Below are 20,659 nucleotides of genomic sequence, written 5' to 3' on the forward strand. Positions count from 1 at the left end.
CCCAGCCTCCGGTCACGTGACGGAGGTGCAGGTGAGCACCGCTTCCGGGGTCGGGCGGCTTGATCGCTGCTGGCTCCCGCTTCTACTCGCTCGGGTGCGCGGGAGACTATGGCGTCCTCCTCGGTCCCGCCAACCACCGCACCGACGGCAACAGGGGGCCCTGGCCCGGGATTCGGCTTCGCTTCCAAAACCAAGAAGAAGCATTTCGTGCAGCAGAAGGTGAAGGTGTTCCGGGCGGCCGACCCGCTGGTGGGCGTGTTCCTGTGGGGCGTAGCACACTCGGTGAGAACTGGTCCTTGTCCCCGTAGCTCTGCCCTAAGCCTTTAGCTCTTGCGGCTGGGGGCGTCCCAGTTTCCAGGCTCCCGCATCCTGAGCCCCACGCGCTGCCACCCGCCACCTCCTGTCTTGGTCCCTGCCCACCAACCTTCACGTGTTCCCCCAGACTGTCTACTGGTTGTAACTTTTGTCTTTCCCTTTGCCCTTTCCCTCCTGAGCTAGAGTTCCATCTTCCCCACCTAAAATTCAGCCCCTGTTCCTTGACTCCTTCCTACCGCGTCCAGCCTCAACCTCAGGCTATGGAGACTAGCCAGGATTTGGCTCCAGCGGGAAGGAAATTAGGAGTGGTGCTTTGTGGTTGGTGGTCCCGTGAGAGTGTGTGTGCCTGGAGGAGGTTTGGGCTGGATGGAGGGAATCGTTCACTTTCCTTTCCGTTTTGCTTTCTAGCCCCAGTCCTTGACTGTGGAGCCTTGGCTTTGACTGGGGGAAGCATCAGGCTTCTTGCCCTTTCCTTTCTCTTCCAGAGGTGCAGCATCTCAGAGGAGCTACCTAACCCGGAGCCTAGAGATTGCACTCACTCAAGTCTTAATGTACATATATATGCCTTTGGTCTTAACTGCATCCCCGTTGTTGTCTGGAGTGGTGGTGTTTGTTGTAAGTGGGGGTCATTTGTGAGCAGAGAAGGCTGAGGAGCCTTGGTCCTAGTGACACTAGATTGGTGAGCTTTACAAGTTCTAAGGGATTTGGTCTGGGAGTCAGGAGGTGACTAAGGAGACCAGTATATCTCCTTTCCTGAGGATACCGCTGGTGGAAGAAGCACATCCATTGCCTCCCTACTCAGATCTTGAGTAGGAGGGATGCACTGATCTTCAGTGTGACAGGAAATATTTTAGTAATCAGCTTCCTCCAATTGTTATAGTCCTGGTTGGGTTGTGGAGGTGGAAGGATTGAGGATGAATGCAGTCTTTGTCACTTTCTTAACTAGTAGTTTAGAATGTCTTTTGGGGTCAGTTGGTTTTCTATTGCATTTGTGGCTTTCTGAGTGGTAATGTCTAAGGTATTGGTATTGGTATGGGCAACTCTGATGGAGGTAGGGCTGTCTGTCCATATGTATCTTCCATGTGACCCATCCATCCTTGTTGGTTGCTAATAGAGAGGGTTTTCCTTTGGTAAGGATTGGGGGAATTACATGTAAGAAGACCTGCCTCAGCTTCATTAGGTATATATATTTTACCTGTAACATCCCACCCTCTGGCCAACACACATCTACTTCAGATGTCTGGAATGGAGAAATTCCTTGAACATATGCCTTAGTGATGATTCAGCCTGCTTAGCAGGTGGTGAAGAGGGGGCAGGAAAAGCTATAGCTGAATTTTAGGCTGGGAGTCTCAAGTGGCTTTTTTTTCCTGGAGGAATATGTCTGTCCTCCTTTTCTACTAAGAACAGGAGGAGTTGCATGCACTGCAGCCTGGTGGGTTTTAGGTTAGACTGAAATTCATAACCTTTATTGAATGATCAAGTAAGGATAGACAAGATATTCATTTATTCAATTCACATTTCAGACCACTGTGTGCCAGACATTATGCTAGCCAGACATCTGAGAGATGGCAGACAACTAGGATGGACCCTTGCCCTTGAAGAGCTCACAATCTTGGGGGTGGGGAGAGTTAGATAAACTGGTGTTTAGAGTCATGTGTTACATGCACAATTAAGGGCAGGTGAAAGGTACTGTAGCAACACTGAGGAGAAAACACATCTTGGGATTCCTAAGTACATGAACCCCCTTTAGCCTTGAATTAGCAGGCTGCAAATTCTGGGGGCTGATGAGAAAATGTGCTGCTTGCACCTTTGGGCTGTGGATTGGCTTGATTTAGGGAACAGACACCTGAGGAGCTCACATTCTCTGATGGCCTGCATTCTTTTGAGATCAGCTGCTCTTCCTTTACCTTACACTTATGCAGGTGGACACCGACTGCAGAGAACTAGGTCATAGTAGTCAGGAAGCACTGTCCTGTTTGTATGAAGATACCTCTTAGAGGGTATGGGCATTTTATCCTTCTTACTGCTGCTGACCCCCTCAGAGTCCCATTAATTCTCTGTGTACATTAAAAATGCTTTGTGTACTGGGGGTTGAACTATAGAACCTCATGCATGCTAGGCAGGTGCTCTACCACTTGAGTCATGCCACCACTGCACTTTTTGCTTTGGTTATTTTTTTGAGATAGGGCCCTGCTTGGGACCTGGCTTGGACCACTGCTTCCCATCTAGCCACTATGACAGACATGTGCCACCACACCCAGCTGTTGGTTCAGATGGGGTCTCATAAACTTTTTGCCTGTGTTAGCCTTGAACCTCCTGATCTCTGCCTCCTGGGTATGTAGAATTATAGGTTTGAGCCACTTTTTTTTTTCCCTAGATGGAACATGTAACTTTGTCTTGAGCCTACCGGGTTTTTCTTGGTGTTTTAAAATTAATTAATTATTTTTTTGGGTAGAATTTCTTACAGCTTTAAAAATAGTCCTGAGTGCTTACAGGGCTTTCCTAATATAAAATGACTGTTATGAGCATGAAGTTCCATGGGAGTGGGAGTGTGAGGAGTGTGAGGGTTGCTTACAGCCATCCTTGGGTAGCAGAACGGGTTAGACATTCTCTCACTTCAAGCTATGCACAACCGATGTTTTTAAAGGAGTGAGGTTTGAGTTTGAGTTTGCCCTTTCCTTACTCCTGTTCATATACAATGTATAAGTACTCCACACCTTTAACTCACTGCCTCCCTGTTCATGTTTTGGATTATCAGATAAATGAGCTGAGCCAGGTACCTCCCCCAGTGATGTTGCTGCCAGATGACTTTAAGGCTAGCTCCAAAATCAAGGTCAACAATCACCTTTTCCATAGGTAAGTGGGCATTCTTGCCTTTCTCATGGCAACCTTCTAGAAAAACAGTAATTTTAAAAGATTAAACGAGGAGCTGGGGACATGGCTCCAGTGGTAGATTGCTTGCTAGCAAGCACAGGCCCTGAGTTCAAATCCTAGTACCAAAAAAAAATGAGTTGAAGGTTTTAGTATTAGGAGTGAACTTACAAGTTGTATGGTCTAATGGCCTTCCCATGCATAGATTGAGTTTTGTGCAAAGAAACCATTAAAAGAATTTCCAGTGTTGCCTCTCCTCTAGCCTGGCAGTTCCATCGAGTAGATACATTCAGATTCCATTGCCATTAGCTACTAGAAAGAAATTATTGAGTCCCCTAGGATTCCTTATACCACAAGACACCATTCAAAAGTTGGTGTTTATAACCAACTTTAGGATGCCTCTAAGGCGCTTGAAATTTGAAAAATGCTTCTGTCTAGATGGACAGTAGATCTTTGCTCTCCTTATACCAGCCATGTGACTTGGGTAGGTTACCCACCACCCTGAGATACAATCTCCCCTACTATAAAATGGGACAATATACTTTTTAAGTATTTCACAGGATTTTATGAGAAGCAAATGAGGTAGTAAGTGTAAAGGTGCTTTATAAACGTGAAGCCTCATACAGATGTAAAGTGATGCTGTCACTTTGTTCTCTTACCTTAAAAACCTGTATTTTAGGGAAAATCTGCCCAGTCACTTCAAGTTCAAGGAGTATTGTCCCCAGGTCTTCAGGAACCTCCGTGATCGATTTGGCATTGATGACCAGGATTACTTGGTGAGTCTATTACAGGGTGAGGGTAGTCCTGGCGACTGGAAAGTCCTTGGGATAGTCATGTTTGGAGACTTGAAAGCCTCAGCAAATAGGGCTCTTTATCTTTTTGTGGTCATGGCATCTTCAAAAATCTAATGAGAACTAATGAAGCTGTCCTTGGAAAAAGTATAGATACATTAAGAGTTTTTTATTCAGTTTCATTCGGTTCATATGTGGCACCAGATTAAGAATATACCCTGATCAGTCTGTTACCCCAGAGTTTCATCCACTTTCAGAAGCACTCGGTTGGTCATTATCCTATGATCTGTAATCCACAAAAGGGGATAGGAAAAGAGCTTGTAGCCTGTTCTTTCTCTCCAGGTATCCCTTACCCGAAGCCCCCCAAGTGAAAGTGAAGGCAGTGATGGTCGCTTCCTTATCTCCTATGATCGGACTCTGGTCATCAAAGAAGTATCCAGTGAAGACATTGCTGACATGCATAGCAACCTCTCCAACTACCACCAGGTCAGACTTCTCTCTAGCCTCATTCTTTCCTCCTCTTCCCTACTCATATACATAGCTCAGCTGCTAAACCACACGAAGAGACTTTTTCTCCCTTCCAAACCATTACTCTCCTTCAGAAGCACTCAATATCATGTTTTGTTTTTTTTTTTTAAATTAGGAAGTTCAGGGGAAAAAAGGGCTTCTGCTACCTGTTTGTGTTTGATTTAACAACAATTTGATATATCCTTTCCCACTTGGTACTTATAATTTATAACCACTGTGGATTGATACATACAGGACACATGTGTAGCACAATGTAGACTAGAGAGTCAGAATTAGGGTGAGTGCTAACATCACATACACTATGAGGAATGGCTGCAGTTTTGGGAGAAAACCAGGATAAAGGCATGATTGGGATGAATTGGAACGTAGGATCCATAATCACATCCAGCCCTAAATGGGACTAGGGAAGCTATTCTGTCTGATTAACTTTACTTGAAATGTGGACTTTATGTAATGTTTTGTTGATAAAAACATGCCTCCTGAAGGTCTTTCAATTGAAGAAAACTCATCAAAATCAATGAACAAGAAATAAATGAAAAACAGGTATGGTGGTGCACAGCTATAATCCCAGCACTTGGGAGGCTGAGGCAGGAGGATTGAAAGTTCAAGGCCAGCCTGGGACACAGAGATACCCTATCTCAAAAAAGCCAAAACAGCGAGGTGCTGGTGGCTCATGCCTGTAATGCTAGCTACTCAGGAGGTAGAGATCAGGAGGATCATGTTTCAAAGCCAGCCAGGCAAATAGTTCTCGAGACTATCTTGAAAAAACCCATCACCAAAAAAAAAAAAAAAAAAAACTGGTGGAGTGATTCAAGGTGGAAAGGTGGAATTAAAACTCCAGTACCAAAAAAAAAAAAAAAAAAAGCCTGCCAAGACTCTAACAGGAATCTTGATTTATTCAACAAATATTGAATGTCTATTACTACTAGATTCTATTCTATGTTAGGTAGTAGAAAAAAACAGATGAATGAAGTAGTGATGGCCCTTTGAGAATCTCTTGGTTTAATGGCAGAGTCAGTAAACTAGCACTAGCACACCAGTAAGATGCGTGCAATACATGATAAAAGCTTTAGCACACAAGGGAGGGGTGAGGATAGGTAAGACACCTAAAAAATTAGCATTTGTTGCCCTTAACGCAGAGAAACTAAAGCAGATACCTTAAAAGCAACTGAGGCCAATAGGAAAAGGGGACCAGGAACTAGAGAAAAGGTGAGATAAAAAAGAATTAACCTAGAAGGTAACACACACACACAGGAAATTAATTTGAGTCAACTCCCTGTATAGCTATCCTTATCTCAACCAGCAAAAACCCTTGTTCCTTCCTATTATTGCTTATACTCTCTCTACAACAAAATTAGAAATAAGGGCAAAATAGTTTCTGCTGGGTATTAAGGGGGTGGGGGGAAAGGGAGGGGGTAGAGTGGGTGGTGGGGAGGGCAGGGGGGAGAAATGAGCCAAGCCTTGTATGCACATATGAATAAAAAAAAAAAAAAAAAAGATGCGTGCAATAGCCAGGTGTCAGTGACTCACACATGTAATCCTAACTACTCAGGAGGCAGAGATCAGGAGGATCACGGTTCGAAGCCAGCCCAGGCAAATAGCTCATGAGACCCTATCTCGAAAAAAACCTTCACTAAAAAGGGCTGGTGGAGCAGCTCGAGGTGTAGGCTCTGAGTTCAAACCCCATACCACAAAAAAATAGTAGAGGTATGCACAGAATGTTCTGAGGTTGCGGAGATCACCCCCAACTTACCTGGACAAGGAAGAACACTTGGGAGGCTTGAGGAGAATATTTGAGAGTGGAGGAGGTATCATAGGAGTTGATCCTTTTTTTTTTTTTTTTTTTTGTGGTACTGGGGTTTGAACTCTGAACCTTCACTTTGAGCCACTCCACCAGCTCTATTTTTGTGATGGGTTTTTTTGAGATAGAGTCTCTCAAACTATTTGCGGAGGCTGGCTTTGAACCTCGGTCCTCCGATCTCTGCTTCCTGAGTAGTTAGGATAACAGGCCTAAGCCACTGGTGCCTGGTGATCCTTTTTTTTAAATTGCTTTCTTTCCTCAATATGTGTGTACATGCACACATCCATGCATGCGTGTGTGTGTTTGTGTGTGTGTGTGTGTTGCTGGAATCACACTCAGCCTTTCACGTGCTAAGCACACACTCTACCACTGAGTGGCGTCCTCGGCTCAGGAGTTAATTCTTGAATGACTTGGAGAGGTTAACCAGAGGACAAGGTGGAAGAGAGCATTCTAGGCAAAGGAGAATAGCACTTGTAAAGGCACAGAACCATGAGAGACCGTGGTATTAGAAAAGCGCAGAAGAGTCAGTGTGGCTTTGATGTGGTATTGTAAAAAACTAGGCAGGAGCCACATTGTGAGGGACCTTAAAAGCCACAGAAAGAAGTTTGGGTTTTTGGCTGGAGGCATTGCTCTAATGCTAAAGTGCCTTGTGAGGCCCTGAGTTCAAACTCCAGTACCACAGAGGGACAAAAAAAGAAGAAAAAAAAAATCCCTGTGGCAACATTGTAGAGAATGGATTAGAGAGGGGAAATACTTAGGATGTATAGAGGTCAATTAATTTTAATAGTGTAGATGAGAATGGCAAAAGCCTGGCAGAGCAATGGCAGTGGGCATAGAAAGAAAGACCTGTGGGATGGTTGTGGAAGTTAAGGCAAAGGAGCCTCTGAATTCCTGAATGCCCATTCACTAACAATTGGAAAACAGATAGAGGAGTAGATTTTTGGAGGAAGGTAATTCTGAGTTGAACCTGGTGAATTTTAGGCTTCTGCAGATACAGATGTCCAGTAAGTGCTGGGGTATGAGTATGGAACTCAGGAAGAGGATTAGACTAGGAGTATAGATTTGAGAGTTACACATCAAAAAGTGGTCATTAAAATCACTTATTGCCACTTACAATTACTTACAAGTATAGGTAAGATTACTGAAGGGAGGTATGTGGAGTGAAATGAGAAGAAGGTTGAAGAAACAACCTTAAAGAGTAAGTAAGGAAAAGAACCCACAAAGGAGGTTACATACATGGATACTTTTTTTTTTTTGGTTGGACTATGGTTTGAACTCAGGGCTTCACACATGCCAAGCAGACACTTTACCACTTGAGCCACACTTCCAGTCCATTTTGCTGTAGTTATTTTGGAGATGGGGTCTCTAGAACTGTTTGCCTGGACTGGCCTTGAGATGTGATCCTCCCAATCTTAGTACCCCAAGTAACTAGGATTACAGGTATGAATCACTAGCACCAGGCACATGTGCACTTTTGGTTATTTATGCCCTAGTCCATTCCATAAAGGACTTGAGGGGAAGGGGGAAGAAAATTCAGAGTAGTATAATGAGAGCTGAGGGTGAAGATCATTTTGAGTGCCACATAGTTGAAACTGGGCAAGGACTAGAATAGCCATTGGATTTGACAAACCAAGGGTTTCAGGGAGTATTTCAGAAGAGAAATGAGGGTATAAATCTGGTTTCAGTGATTTGAGGTGTTAGTTCCAGATAGGAAATTGATTACTGATTACTGAGGTTAACTTTGAAGTGGACAGTGACAGAAAGAGAGAGAGAGAGAGAGAGAGAGAGAGAGAGAGAGAGAGAAATGGCAAGCAGTAAAAGAGACATTTATTTATTTAATACAGTGCTGGAGATCAAACCTATGGTCTGGTGCATGTCAGGCAAGTACTCTACCATTGAGCTACACACCAAGCCCTGAAAGAGAAATTTTGTTTGTTTTTGGTTTTTTTTTGTTTCGTTTTGTTTTGTTTTGTTTTTGGCAGTACAGACTCAGATCTTCTTATCTATGGTCTGCCAGGCAGCTGGGATAACAGACATGTGCCACCACATGTGGCTTATTTGTTGAGATGAAGATCTCTTTAACTTTTTGCTAGGCTGACCTTGAACCAAACTGATCTCTGCCTCCTGAGTAGCTTGGATTTTGGGTATCACTCTTGGCCCTGGTTTTGTTTTTTTTGAGACGGGGTCTTACTAAGTGAGCTAGACTTATCCAGAACTTGCTATGTAACCTAGTCTGGCTTCAAACACATGATCCTCCTGCTTCAGGCTCCCAAGTGCTGTGATTATGTGTTCACCACCATGTCTAGCTGAGGAATTGTTTCTTAAGAATCTAAATCGCAGCCTGGAGGCAGCCTGGGAATTGAGCCCAGGGCCATACTAGGCAAGCACTTTACCACTTGAGCTATTCCCCAACCCTTTTCCTTTTTTTTTGTTTTTGAAACAGGGTCTTGAGGCTATCTTTGCTTGGGCTGGCCTGGAACTTGAGATCCTCCCACCTCCTGAGTAGCTAGGACTACAGGTGTTTCCCACCATGCCTGCCTCCAAATTGCAGGCCATCTTTTTTTTGGGGGTGGGACAGGGGTTTGAACTCAGGGCTTCACTCTTGCAAAGTAAGAGTGAAGAGCACTTTTCCACTTGAGCCACACCTCCAGTTCATTTAGCTGTTGTTATTTTAGAGATGGGGTCTCTTGAACTATTTGCCCAGGCTGGCCTTAAACCACATTCCTCCCAATCTCAGCCTCCCAAGAAGCTAGGATTGTAGGTGTGCGCCAGTATGCTTGACTTTGCAGGCCATCTTGCGTGCATTTTTACTACAGGAATGTAGCCCACCAAGAAACATTGATGTAGATAAAGTAATTTTACTGATAAGCAGCTGTAAATTGTATTCCTAGTTCTGTGACCACTTGCATACAGAGAGAGCCTAAACTAAGGATTTTAGCACGTACCTTCCACATCTGGAAGAATGATAAAGATGAAATGAGAGATGGCACTTTAAAATTAAGAGACATTATACAAATGGATGAAATTGCAGGAGACGGATTGTGTGGATTAGCCAGGGGCATTTTTAGGAAGCTCCCACTTTTTTTTTTGGTGGTACTTAAGATTGAACCCAGGGCCTTGGTGTATGCTAAGCAAGCATTCTACTTGAGTCATGCCTCCAGCTCACTTTTGATCTTGTAACTACTCTACCTGAAATTGTCTGCCCCACTGCAGAGCAGTAGAGTTTGCTTTCCCATCCCCGAGCCTTTGTGTTTTTGCTACTCAGTCTCTCCTCATTGCTTTCTTGCACCCTAGTACATTGTGAAGTGCCATGGCAACACACTCCTGCCACAGTTCCTGGGGATGTACCGGGTCAGTGTGGAAAATGAAGACAGCTACATGCTTGTGATGCGCAATATGTTTAGCCACCGGCTTCCTGTGCACAGGAAGTATGACCTCAAGGTATGGACAGGCTAGCGGGGCTTAGGGAGAGGCTGCTGCTGGCCTGAGAGTGGGAAAGGCCTGGGAGGACACTGGGTGGTTCCCTTCAAAGGAAAGACTGGATTTGAGTACTCATCTTAGGAGTTCTTCTCTTAGCCACTTCTACTAACTTGGTCTTTGGGTTTTTCCACAGGGTTCCCTAGTGTCTCGGGAAGCCAGCGATAAGGAGAAGGTGATACTTGCTTTAGGTGATGGGTAAGGGAGTGGGGTGGGTGAAAGGGATCTTCTTAGGATAGAGAGGCCATTCTCCATAATGGGTAGGGATCACCATCTGTTTGTCTTAAACCACTGAAAACTTCTGCTGATCTAGGGATAGTTTGCAAGGGGCAGTAGGAGCAGCTGTTTTGTTAATGCCTTAGGTTATTCCATGTGGAATATGGAGTATGCCAGTCTTTTAGAGCAAAATGGTCACCTTCCACCTGCCATGCTGGGGTCTTGTATCTAGACTGCTGTTTTTGCTGAGGAAGAAGGAAGAAAAGTCAGCAAGGAGGGTGTTGACTGAAAACCATGGTGGAAAGTGTGGGATGTGATGTGGGGTACTACTGAGTGATCATCATCAGAGGCAGAGCACAGAGCAACTGTAAGACCACCTTGCTTTGAGGCTGCTGAGGTAGAGATAGAACTCTGACAGAGACAGTGTTCTCCAAGACCTTGAGGAGAGATATATTCCCAAGACGTCCTTTTCCCTATTCTAGGTTAAAGAACTGCCCACACTTAAGGATATGGACTTCCTCAACAAGAACCAGAAAGTATATATTGGTGAGGAGGAGAAGAAAGTGTTTCTGGAGAAGCTAAAGAGAGATGTAGAGGTGATGACTGGGATATTCAGAAATGCCATATTTTATCCCCCTCCCCCTTTTTTCTTTCTTTTTTTTTGGTTCTCTTCCATTTACAATATGAAGGCGCTCCTTCCCCTTATTCTCTGTTTCTTCTGCATATGGGAGGTTGGGTATGTATGAAATTAAAAAAAAAATAAAACCCTGAAGCTAATCCCTGGAGACTGGAATAAGTAAAAGGGTGATCTTAGATTCCTGGACATTTAGTCACTAAAGGGCAGTGGTCTCACTCAATCTCAACTTTTGCACTTCCTTTCCCCAGGAGGGCCCCAGAAATTCAAGGGTGGAGGTGGGGGTGAGGGAGATCTGGGATGTGTGATTTGTCAGTGGGTCTCAGTTTCTAGTGCAGCTGAAGATCATGGACTACAGCCTTCTGCTGGGCATCCACGACATCATCCGGGGCTCTGAACCAGAGGAGGAGGGACCTGTGCGGGAGGACGAGTCAGAGTGGGATGGGGATTGTAACCTGACTGGACCTCCTGCTCTGGTGGGCTCCTATGGCACCTCCCCTGAGGGTATTGGAGGCTACATCCATTCCCACCGGCCCCTGGGCCCTGGAGAGTTTGAGTCCTTCATCGATGTCTACGCCATCCGGAGTGCTGAGGGTGAGAGAGATCCTGGAAATTTTGAGGATGAAAGAGGGGGGTATTGGGGGCTAGAGACCAGGGTGGTGAATGGAGAGACTGGTTAGTTTTTCAGAACAAACTGCTCCCTGGAAAAGGGAATTGAGACTATACCTGCTCTTTATTTTTGACCTCTCTCCCTAGGGGCTCCCCAGAAGGAGGTGTATTTCATGGGCCTCATTGACATCCTGACACAGTATGATGCCAAGAAGAAAGCAGCTCATGCAGCCAAAACTGTCAAGCATGGGGTGAGAGTTCCCCAAGGCCTCTACTTTCCTATCTGGACTCTTCTCTGGGAAGAGAGAGCCCTTGTGTCAGAGAAGTTAGGTGGCAGCAGGAGGGAAATGTGGAGAGTGGGTTAGAGGATGGGGAGTAGGGAAGGTAGAGGGCAGCCTGACACAGTGTTCCATGCTTCCTCTCACAGGCGGGAGCAGAGATCTCTACTGTCCATCCTGAGCAGTATGCTAAGCGATTCCTGGATTTTATTACCAACATCTTTGCCTAAGAGCCTGCCTGAGCTGTGGTGATTGCTGCTTTATGTTCAAGGTGGTAGGGTTCTGAGAGGCTTGGGGGAACTGTGGGTATTCTGGCCACTACTTCCCTTCCTCCTTTGCTAAATTCAGGCTGTAGTTTCCTTCCATCCAAATAACTCCATCTTTTGAATAGGCTTTTCCTATTTCCCTAAAATACATTGTCCTTTCTCCCTTTGCCATTTTTCTGCCTTCTGTCCTTCCCACCACCAAGCCCTGTTACTTCATTAGAGTGTTACTGTTAACTCTCTCTCAAGTGCCTTGATCTTTGTAAAATCTCCTGTTGTTTCTATAAAATAGGAGGAGCTGGGGGCAGGGGGTTGTTTGCCATCTTCGGAACCTGACTGGACAGTGGACGTGGCTCAAGCAACTACTCTGGATGTACTTTGCTGTGTGGGATGAACTCAGAGTGTCTGAATTTTACTGATAACTTTATAGAACTCACTGTGGCATGCCTCCCTCCTGGTCGGCCCTGGGATGGAGGACTTTCAGGCTACTACAGATGTGGCGCAGGCATGCACACACAATGGAAAATGGCCAATCTGAAACATGGAGGTGGGGTGGTGAGTGGTCAGCAGGCTGGCGCCTCACAGAAGCCGGACCTAAAGGGACTTTTGTGACTATGCAGGGAATTGGAGAGGGTGTTTGCCAAGGATTGACGACTCTTCAGTCTCTTCTCCCATCCCACCTTCACCCAGCTGTACTTCTGGACACAGGAGCCCAAAGAGGGCCAGAGGTGGTCAAGCCAGGGTATAGATATCTGACTGCTGCCAGAAGTGTTCAAGCCAGGGTGTAGATATCTGACTGCTGCTGTGCTTCCCCTGAACCTTGCGCCTTTGCTGGGCTGGAACCCATCAGTGAGTTTGTGGCCACTCACTGGATGCTGGGATGACGGGCCAGAGTTTAAAGTTCATTCCCCATGTTAGATTTCTTTTCTTCCTATCTAGCCATTCCCAAGGTTTATTTCCAGCAGAAGGGAATATCTCTACCTGGGTCAATTCTGGTCATTTCAAGAGGATGGAGGTCTTGAGTGTGGGAACTTGCCCATCTCCTGAATGTGGGCACCTTCCCCTACCCTTACTCAGACCCTTTTTTCCAGTGGAAATTGTTATTCTGTTCTCTTCTGTCCCATCTTATGCTGTTACTGTGTCTCTCAGGGGACAGATGGCCTACTTTGTCATCTTCACTCTCCACCCCCAGAGAGGAGTCAGAGCCATAACTCAATCACCCATCCCCCTTCAAAGATAGCTGAGTTGGTGCATGATATTCTCCGAATGTAGAGGACTCTGATGAGATAAATTGTCCTCCCCTCCCTCCCCAATGCCTTTGGGGCCAAAACACCCATTCATCTTGCTTCCCCATCCTCATCCCCCTTGAGACTTCCATACTTTTTTCCCCCTAAAGATGCTCTGAATCTGGCTGGGCTGATTGGTCTCGGAAAAAGTCATGAGACCCACAGGAAGAAGCTCTTCCCTTCACCTCTGCTCCAAAGGAAGTAGCAAGTGGGGTCCCAATCAGGGCTTGAAGCCCCTATAGTATCTCCCTGTCAGGAGCCTGCTGATTCTTTTCCATCCCCACCATCTACCTTTCCCCTGTTGAATGCAATAAAGCTCTGTGACACCAGCAGCCATTGTTCTTCAGAACTGAGTTCTCTGACCATGAGGCTGATGTATCATGGGCAATATGGTCGCCTTCATTTATTGCCTGTTTTTCATCTTTTTTGTTTTATTAATAAAAGATCTTGTGTATTTACTCCCATTGCTATCATAATACTGAAAATAAATTATTCAATTTCCTTCACATAAATGCCTTTTTTTCTTTTTAAAACTTTTCTGGAAAATCCTGTGGTTAGGAGTACAGAGATCAACTGAAGACTAATGTTAAGGTGCTGGGCCCCTAACTAAGGATGTGGGTGTCTAAAATGGCTGTGGATGTAAGAGATAGTGAGGGGTAGAGATGGAAATAGAAAACATCCATCAAGACGTGTGGTGGTACACACCTGTGTCTCTAGATGGTCCAGCAGGAGCATCAAGAGTTCAAGGCCAACCTGGGCTACATAACTTTGTCTCAAAAAAAGAAATTCATGAACCTAGTGGGAATTTAGCAGTAGTGGAGGCCATGGAGGAGTGGGATGATGCACCTCTCTTCCCCCAGGGCTCTGGGCTCCCTCATCTCTAAAGGTGAATGGGCCTCTCAGCCCACCAGCTAAGTGAGAAGGAATTCTGTTTCCCCAGACTTCCCTGGGAAAGCTGTCCTCTGTTTGGAGGACAGAAGGAGTACAGCAGGGTCCTGGGAAAATGAGAGTGACGGGTCTCCAGTCCAGAGGGGGAGTGAAAAAGGGTGATGACTAGAGGTGGTTGCCAGTCAGAGATCAGCATGTCTTGGCTAAGGCAGTCTTTTGGCTGGTGGAAAAACCTGGCTTGATGTGGCCCCAGGGAAGTGAGTTGGACTGGGGGCGGAGTCTGCTGTGATGTGGGAAGCAGAGCAGAGCAGAGCTTTTTTTTTCTTTTTTTTTTTTCTGTGAGAACTTTTAACTCTATTTGAACCATACCCTAACACCACCACCCCAAGGCATTTTTAAAAGATCTGTTCATTTCTCATTCTGCACCAGCCTCAGTGTCCCCCTATTTATGAAAAGAGAAAAATCAGAGGCACTCAACAGTACCCATCTGGGAACAGGTTGTGGGGGTCACAAAAGGTAAAATCTAGAAAAAGGCAAAAGATGAGGGAGGGGACTGAAGCAGTTTAGCAATGGAATTTATTTTGGCACCGGTGCTTTTCTTTTTAATAAGACACTTCCCATCCCACCTTGTTCCTCAAAGGCCCTTGTAGCATAAGGATTTCAAAAAATTGCCCTCCCCCCCAAATCCCCATATGCTACCAACACTACTCACCCACCCATCCACCACCAGCCCCCAAAGCTGCCACGCAACTGGCTGGAAAAGAAAACGTAGAGGTCTTCTCCAGGAGGGGAAGCGAGAAGGGTGGCGTTTCTAAGGGATTTAACCTCCTACCCCTGGTTACATGACGCCACCCCCTCCCTCCAAAGACTGGGATTGCGCCTCCATTTTTGTTTTGGGGCGGAAGGGCAGGGGCTCCCGGATAGAAGGGTCAAAGGAAACGGTGATTGTCACCCGAGAAAGGAAACTGGATGCTGTCTTCCCTCCTTCCCTTTCCTGCACCCCTGCACCCCCTTCCACCTTCTCGGGGTCTCCCCCCCACCCTTGTTGCTAAGGCCCGGACCGTCATCCCAGCAACAGCCTCAGTCATGTGACCGGCAATGGCGGCGCTGACGAGAGGTAGGTGAGCCCGGCGCCCCCCACACCCACCGCGTGTCCCCCGGACCCCGCTCGCAACCCTTGCAAGCTCCCCGCTCCTCTTACGCCCCCTTCTCCCCCTCCTTCCCCCGCGCGACGCGCCGGGGTCCCCCATCGGGGCCGGGCGGGTCATCTTTCTAGCACTCCCAGCCTTGGCCTCCATTTGGGGGGTTCTGAGGGCCGCAAACTGGTCGACATTCACCCCTACCCAGCGGCGGGGCTCCAGGGGCTTCCGCGAGTGGGGGATGCAAGGAGTTGGTTCCCGTCGGGTCTTGGAGGAGGTCGTGGGGGGAGGGGGAGCTGCCACAGGGGATGCCCCCAGGGACCCTTGCCCTTCCCGCTGTCCCTGACTCTGGCCTCGGTCTGGAGGGAGGGACTGGCCTTGTGTCCCGTCTGGATTGCCCCAGAGGAATCACAGACCCAGCCTAAACTGTGGCCCCGCCTCCCTATGCTGTGCCAGCAGGACTTGGAGCTAGGACACCTGAGTCTCCTCTGATTGGGAGGGGACGTTCCACCCTTTACAGGTTCTACCTTACACCTTATGCGCAGATCCTGCCTGGGGTTCCATCTGGCCTTGAGGGAGGCTATGATAGAGGCACAAAGGGACAGCAGCTCCTTTTTTTGGAGCAGTCAACAAATTGAGGTCACACTGATGGCCCCTTCTTCCAACTGAACCACACTTGGAGGTGTTGTGGGGACAGCTATGTAGCTGAATGTAACAGGACTTAGGGGAAACATCAGGCCCCTCCTGCTGAGCCCCTGTGTGAGCCCTGCCTCTCCTAAATGCAGAGTAGGAGCTGACCGGCAGTGCTTGTGTAAACGGTGACAGTGGGAACTTTGTTACTGCAGGGGCTGGGCTGTTGGCACATTGTTGGCATCTCTAACAGCCTTCGGCAGAACGAAGTTAGCTCTCAAGGAAGGCTCCCCTTCAGCCACAACGGCGGAATTATTTGGGAATGTGGAACAGGGCAAGGACTTAGGGAGTAAAAGAAATATTCCTGTCCATGTGATCTGAGGGAGGTGGCAAGAATGACCTCCGTCTGTGTGGGCTTTTCCCTTCCTGTCTTCTCTTATCTGTGCTCTAGGCTCTCTTGAGAGTCTCAGAGCTGGAGAAAAAAGAGAAAGGTTAGCATGTTGAAAGTTCCTTTAGCAACTTGGAGAGAGAGAGGCTGGAGGTGGAATTCTGCCCAGGAGAAGAAGAGGAAATGGAAGAAGAGTTTTATTTCTGGGCTGGTGAGGGGACTTGGAAACATTTACCATCATAACCCTTTACCTTCCCTCTCACCCCCCAGCTCTGGTCAGCTGAGTGAAGAAACAGAGGGATTTGTGCTGCTTCATCTTCCATGGGCTTTCCAGGTACCTGTGTCCCAAGAGACCCTAAATCCTTGCTTGGGTTTCCTCAGATGCGCCAAGTAATCCTCTTTCTGGTAACTTACAGGTTTACCCCAGGTTCTTGTCTTTACATGGGCTCCTGGGATGGGGCCACAGGAGTTGAGGAAGGGGTTTCTTACTTTCCGTCCTTTTCCTTCTCACCCTACCAGGTCACACAACCAACAAGTAGGGAGCAGGGAAAGAGAGAGTGAGCCTGCATGCCAATTCTAAGCTCTTCAGGATCAAAGTGAGCAAAAAGGAGGGTCAAAAGTCTCCCTCCCCTTGTAAAGAGCCCATTTTTTTAAAACCAAGATGGGGGAGGGACAAGATGGGAGAAATGAGATTCAAGTCTGATGCTTGGCGTATAATAATAAAGTATGGAAACTTTATTGCTCCTCAGAGGGTGCTGGGGATATGGGAGATAAGGGGAGATAGAAAATGAGTTTGCCAGAGGGCTTGGGGGTTGGACTTTGATACAGTACAGGCAATACAGGGTTTAGAAGGAACCTGAAGTAGGAGGCACTAATAAGTATCAAACGGGGACCCCCCACCCTGAGTCCCTTTCACCCTGGGGGTAGTGTCGTTCGTCCTGTCCAGAATGGCAGCCTGTGGAGGCACCTGCAAGAACAAAGTGACTGTCTCCAAGCCTGTGTGGGACTTCCTGAGCAAGGAGACCCCAGCCCGGCTGGCCCGGCTTCGGGAGGAGCACCGCGTATCCATCCTTATAGATGGCGAGACTTCTGACATCTATGTTCTCCAGCTCTCCCCACAGGGCCCTCCCCCAGCCCCTCCCAATGGGCTGTACCTTGCCCGGAAGGCTCTCAAAGGGCTACTGAAAGAGGCAGAGAAAGAGCTGAAGAAAGCTCAGAGGCAGGGGGAGCTCATGGGCTGCCTGGCTTTGGGGGGTGGCGGGGAGCACCCTGAGCTGCACCGCCCAGGTCCACCCCCTCTTCGAGCAGCCCCGCTCCTACCTCCAGGGGCAAGGGGGCTCCCTCCTCCTCCTCCTCCCCTGCCCCCTCCTCTTCCTCCCCGTCTTCGGGAGGAGGCAGAAGAACAGGAGAGCACCTGCCCCATCTGCCTGGGTGAGATCCAGAATGCCAAGACCTTGGAGAAGTGCCGGCACTCTTTCTGTGAGGGCTGTATCACCCGGGCCCTGCAGGTGAAAAAGGCCTGCCCCATGTGCGGCCGCTTCTATGGGCAGCTGGTGGGCAACCAGCCCCAGAATGGGCGGATGCTGGTCTCTAAGGATGCCACCCTTCTACTGCCCAGCTATGAGAAGTACGGCACCATTGTCATCCAGTATGTCTTCCCACCCGGTGTCCAGGGGGTAAGAAAACCACAGCCTGCTCTTACCCTTTGGTTTTCCCCATGCTTGTTCTCTGATCTCAGAAAACTGGGTAAGGGAGAGTGTGTTTGTTAGATGTGATATGGTCTTGCTGATTCGAAGTATGTTTTCCTACTCGGTGCTCTGGAGCTGGGAGGTCTCCTTGAGGCCCAGCTTTTCCATTCCCATGACTGCAAAGCATACATAAATATCAGATGTGAGGGATGGGGTGTAGCTCAGTGTTAGAGCATGTGCTTAGCGTAGTATGCAGGAGGCCCTGGATTGACTCCACTCCCTAGCACTGCAAAAAAAAAAAAAACCCAAACAAACAAAAAGTCAGGTATGAGCTGGGCACTGGTGGCTCATGCCTGTAATCCTAGCTACTCAGGAGGCAGAGATCAGGAGGATCCAGCTTCTAAGCCAGCCTGGCCAGAATAGTTTGTGAGACCCTATCTTGAAAAAGACCCATCACACAACAAAAGGGCAAGTGGAGTGGCTCAAGCAGTGGAACAGCTACCTAGCAAGTATGAGGCTGTGAGTTCAAACCCCAGGCCACAAAAAAAAAAAAAAAAAAAAAAAAGACAAAAGAAGTCAGGTTTGAGAGAAAGGAATTGCATACTAGTTCCCTAATGAAAGTGGATGTTGAGAAATATTCTTGGCTGAGGTAAAATCTGTGGAGGTGATGGTCAAGGTACAGGCAGGCATAACAGAAAGGGATCTGACCATCCTAACAGAACTGGGACTGTTACTTTGTTCCACATTTATGAGCTTGACAAGCCTGAAAGGTAGAAACAGGAGTTGTCAAGGGTCTGTAGTTGTCTTCCTGCTGGACAAAGAGTGACGTCCAATTCTGGTTCTGAGAGGGATAAGAAAGCTCTGTAGAAGAGAAACAGAAAACTGGAACAGGTTAGACAGTGGCAGAAGCATTAGGAGTAGAGGAGCAAAGGCTGAAAGATAAATTGTATTCAGTCTTCAGATTTCTGAGTTATCTGGAGAGTAAGGACCAGCTACCTTCCATTACTTCTGAGAATCCATTTGTTGCTGAAGTAAGACTTGAGGAATTGTATCAGATGAAAGAACCTCTTGACAAAAATTATTGTGTCCACAAACAGGCTCTTTCTGCTCAGGCCTGAGACTTGCCCCTTCCCTGTTAAGCTGTCAGCCTGCTGTTGCCCTGCCAGCATCAGCTAGGAGTGCACAGACAGAAGGCTGGTCAGGATGACCCTCCATTGGCATCCAAGCCGTAGGATGTCTAGCTGCTTACTGCCCACTCTGCTTCCCCTTCCTCCTAGGCTGAACACCCAAACCCAGGAGTTCGGTATCCTGGTACCACACGGGTGGCCTACCTCCCGGACTGCCCTGAGGGCAACAAGGTGCTGACCCTGTTCCGCAAGGCATTTGACCAGCGTCTCACCTTCACTATTGGCACGTCCATGACCACAGGGAGACCAAATGTCATCACTTGGAACGACATCCACCACAAGACCAGCTGCACAGGGGGACCCCAGCTGTGCGACTCCTCTTCATTTCCCTTCCCTTAGCTCCTCCCCTTCTTTCCATTTCCACTGAGGGAGCAACATTAACCCCCTCCCTCTAGGAGCATCCTAACTGGAGAGGGCCACTTCCAAACTGTTCAGCCATCTCTTCCATCTCAGTTTCTCGCACTTTCACCCTGGTCCTGATGTGCTCAGGTTAACCTACAAAAATATGCAGAGTTGGACTGAGTCAGCTCCAGTTTGGAGGTCTTTTCTCAGGGGTGGTGGAGAGGGGTCTGAATGCAGCTTCTACTGAGTTACTCAGAATGAGGGTAACCATGGGGTAATATAAGCAAGCCCAAATAGCTAATCCTGACCCTCATTTGCCTTTGCTCCCAGGTTTGGGTACCCGGACCCCACCTACCTGACCCGGGTGCAAGAGGAACTGAGAGCCAAGGGTATCACAGATGACTGAAGGACATCTCTTTTTGCCAAGGCCCTGCTGTCCTCCTGTACTAGGACCCAACAGAAGCCTCTTTTCTCCTCTTTCCCCCTGCCCCCCACATCACCCAAGTAGGGGACCTATCTGACTGAGGAGGGAGTTCAGAGGGGAAGGGGACAATCTCTTCCCCTGTCCCCATTGGCCAAGTGCTTCAGTGCCCTGTGAGCCACTCCCTTCTGGCAGAGACCAAGTCTCCAAGGCTCTGCTCCTGGCTGGCTGCCCCGTGTACATACTCCTTGTTCCTTTGCCCCTCCATTGCCTTTGGCTTCTCCTGGTATGTGCTGTGCTCCAGTGACTAAGCTGAGAAAGGACCTAGGTGGGAAGGATGGGGTCTCTTGAACCCTAGACCCCATATACTGCTCCACTTTGGACTGATGTGAGCCCCTCTCCCCCTCCAGGGAGCCAGCTGTGTGTCCATAAGATAACAGTTCTCCTACCTTAACTTTGTCCTCTCCTGTGTCTGTCTCTGTCAGTTTGTCTTTCTCTTGCTCTTCTGTGCCCCCTATAAAGAGCCTCCTTATCTTGTTCTGGAATCGCTGCCAGACTGTAGCTTTTAATTTAATAAAAATAAAGTAAAATATGCAACTCTGTATGCTACACCCATTCTGTTTCTTGGATAGGGTGGGATGGAGTGGGGAGCAGGACCTGCTGAGAAGGGGAAGGTGATAATGGGGAAATCCCCTGTCCCATCATAGTCTTTCTGTCTCCTGAAGACCCGGGGAAATGGGATGGAACTAGTGGGGTCTGCAATAACACTGCGAAGCTCTGGGCCACGCTTCGACATTGGAATCGGGATTCAGAAGGATTTGTTTGTTGTGGAACTACGTAGAGAAAAGAAAAACCCTACCCCTTTTGCGAAGTTTGGCTGGGTGGGAGTGGGGGCGGAGCCGGGCAG

At 47.7% G+C, this 20,659-nt stretch overlaps 2 protein-coding genes across 5 annotated transcripts; both read left to right on the top strand.

The window, feature by feature from the left end:
* Pip4k2c (phosphatidylinositol-5-phosphate 4-kinase type 2 gamma) lies at nt 1–13,575 on the top strand. Of its 3 annotated transcripts, none has more exons than XM_020163312.2 (11): nt 1–282; nt 3,074–3,171; nt 3,866–3,962; nt 4,320–4,463; nt 9,601–9,747; nt 9,920–9,958; nt 10,482–10,595; nt 10,960–11,227; nt 11,390–11,493; nt 11,670–11,791; nt 12,076–13,575. In XM_020163312.2, the coding sequence occupies exons 1-10, from the start codon at nt 109–111 to the stop codon at nt 11,748–11,750; spliced, it is 1,266 nt and encodes a 421-aa protein (XP_020018901.1). In that variant the 5' UTR covers nt 1–108; the 3' UTR covers nt 11,751–11,791; nt 12,076–13,575. The 3 variants fall into 3 exon arrangements, with proteins under 3 accessions (XP_020018901.1, XP_020018895.1, XP_020018885.1); XM_020163306.2 differs by having other exon boundaries at nt 2–282; nt 11,670–11,768; XM_020163296.2 differs by having other exon boundaries at nt 2–282; nt 11,670–13,575.
* Nucleotides 13,576–14,708: 1,133 nt separating this feature from the next.
* On the top strand, nt 14,709–20,354 carry Dtx3 (deltex E3 ubiquitin ligase 3). 2 transcript variants are annotated; one of them, XM_020163552.2, is made up of 6 exons: nt 14,709–15,074; nt 16,385–16,448; nt 16,634–16,710; nt 17,061–17,790; nt 19,080–19,297; nt 19,662–20,354. In XM_020163552.2, the coding sequence occupies exons 3-6, from the start codon at nt 16,682–16,684 to the stop codon at nt 19,735–19,737; spliced, it is 1,053 nt and encodes a 350-aa protein (XP_020019141.1). In that variant the 5' UTR covers nt 14,709–15,074; nt 16,385–16,448; nt 16,634–16,681; the 3' UTR covers nt 19,738–20,354. The 2 variants fall into 2 exon arrangements, with proteins under 2 accessions (XP_020019141.1, XP_020019153.1); XM_020163564.2 differs by having other exon boundaries at nt 14,710–15,074; nt 17,042–17,790.
* The last annotated feature ends 305 nt before the right edge of the window (nt 20,355–20,659 follow it).

Source organism: Castor canadensis, chromosome 8, assembly GCF_047511655.1.
Source record: "Castor canadensis chromosome 8, mCasCan1.hap1v2, whole genome shotgun sequence".
NCBI classification, from domain to species: Eukaryota; Metazoa; Chordata; class Mammalia; order Rodentia; family Castoridae; genus Castor; species Castor canadensis.

What these genes read in the sequence shown, in the direction of transcription:
- Pip4k2c (XM_020163312.2), top strand. Translation starts at nt 109, where the DNA reads ATGGCGTCCTCCTCGGTCCCGCCAACCACCGCACCGACGGCAACAGGG. An exon ending in ACAGGAAGTATGACCTCAAG is followed by an intron (nt 9,748 to 9,919) that starts GTATGGACAGGC and finishes GTTTTTCCACAG; the next exon opens with GGTTCCCTAGTGTCTCGGGA. An exon ending in AGCTAAAGAGAGATGTAGAG is followed by an intron (nt 10,596 to 10,959) that starts GTGATGACTGGG and finishes AGTGGGTCTCAG; the next exon opens with TTTCTAGTGCAGCTGAAGAT.
- Dtx3 (XM_020163552.2), top strand. Translation starts at nt 16,682, where the DNA reads ATGCCAATTCTAAGCTCTTCAGGATCAAA. An exon ending in CTAAGCTCTTCAGGATCAAA is followed by an intron (nt 16,711 to 17,060) that starts GTGAGCAAAAAG and finishes CGTCCTGTCCAG; the next exon opens with AATGGCAGCCTGTGGAGGCA. An exon ending in TGCACAGGGGGACCCCAGCT is followed by an intron (nt 19,298 to 19,661) that starts GTGCGACTCCTC and finishes CTTTGCTCCCAG; the next exon opens with GTTTGGGTACCCGGACCCCA.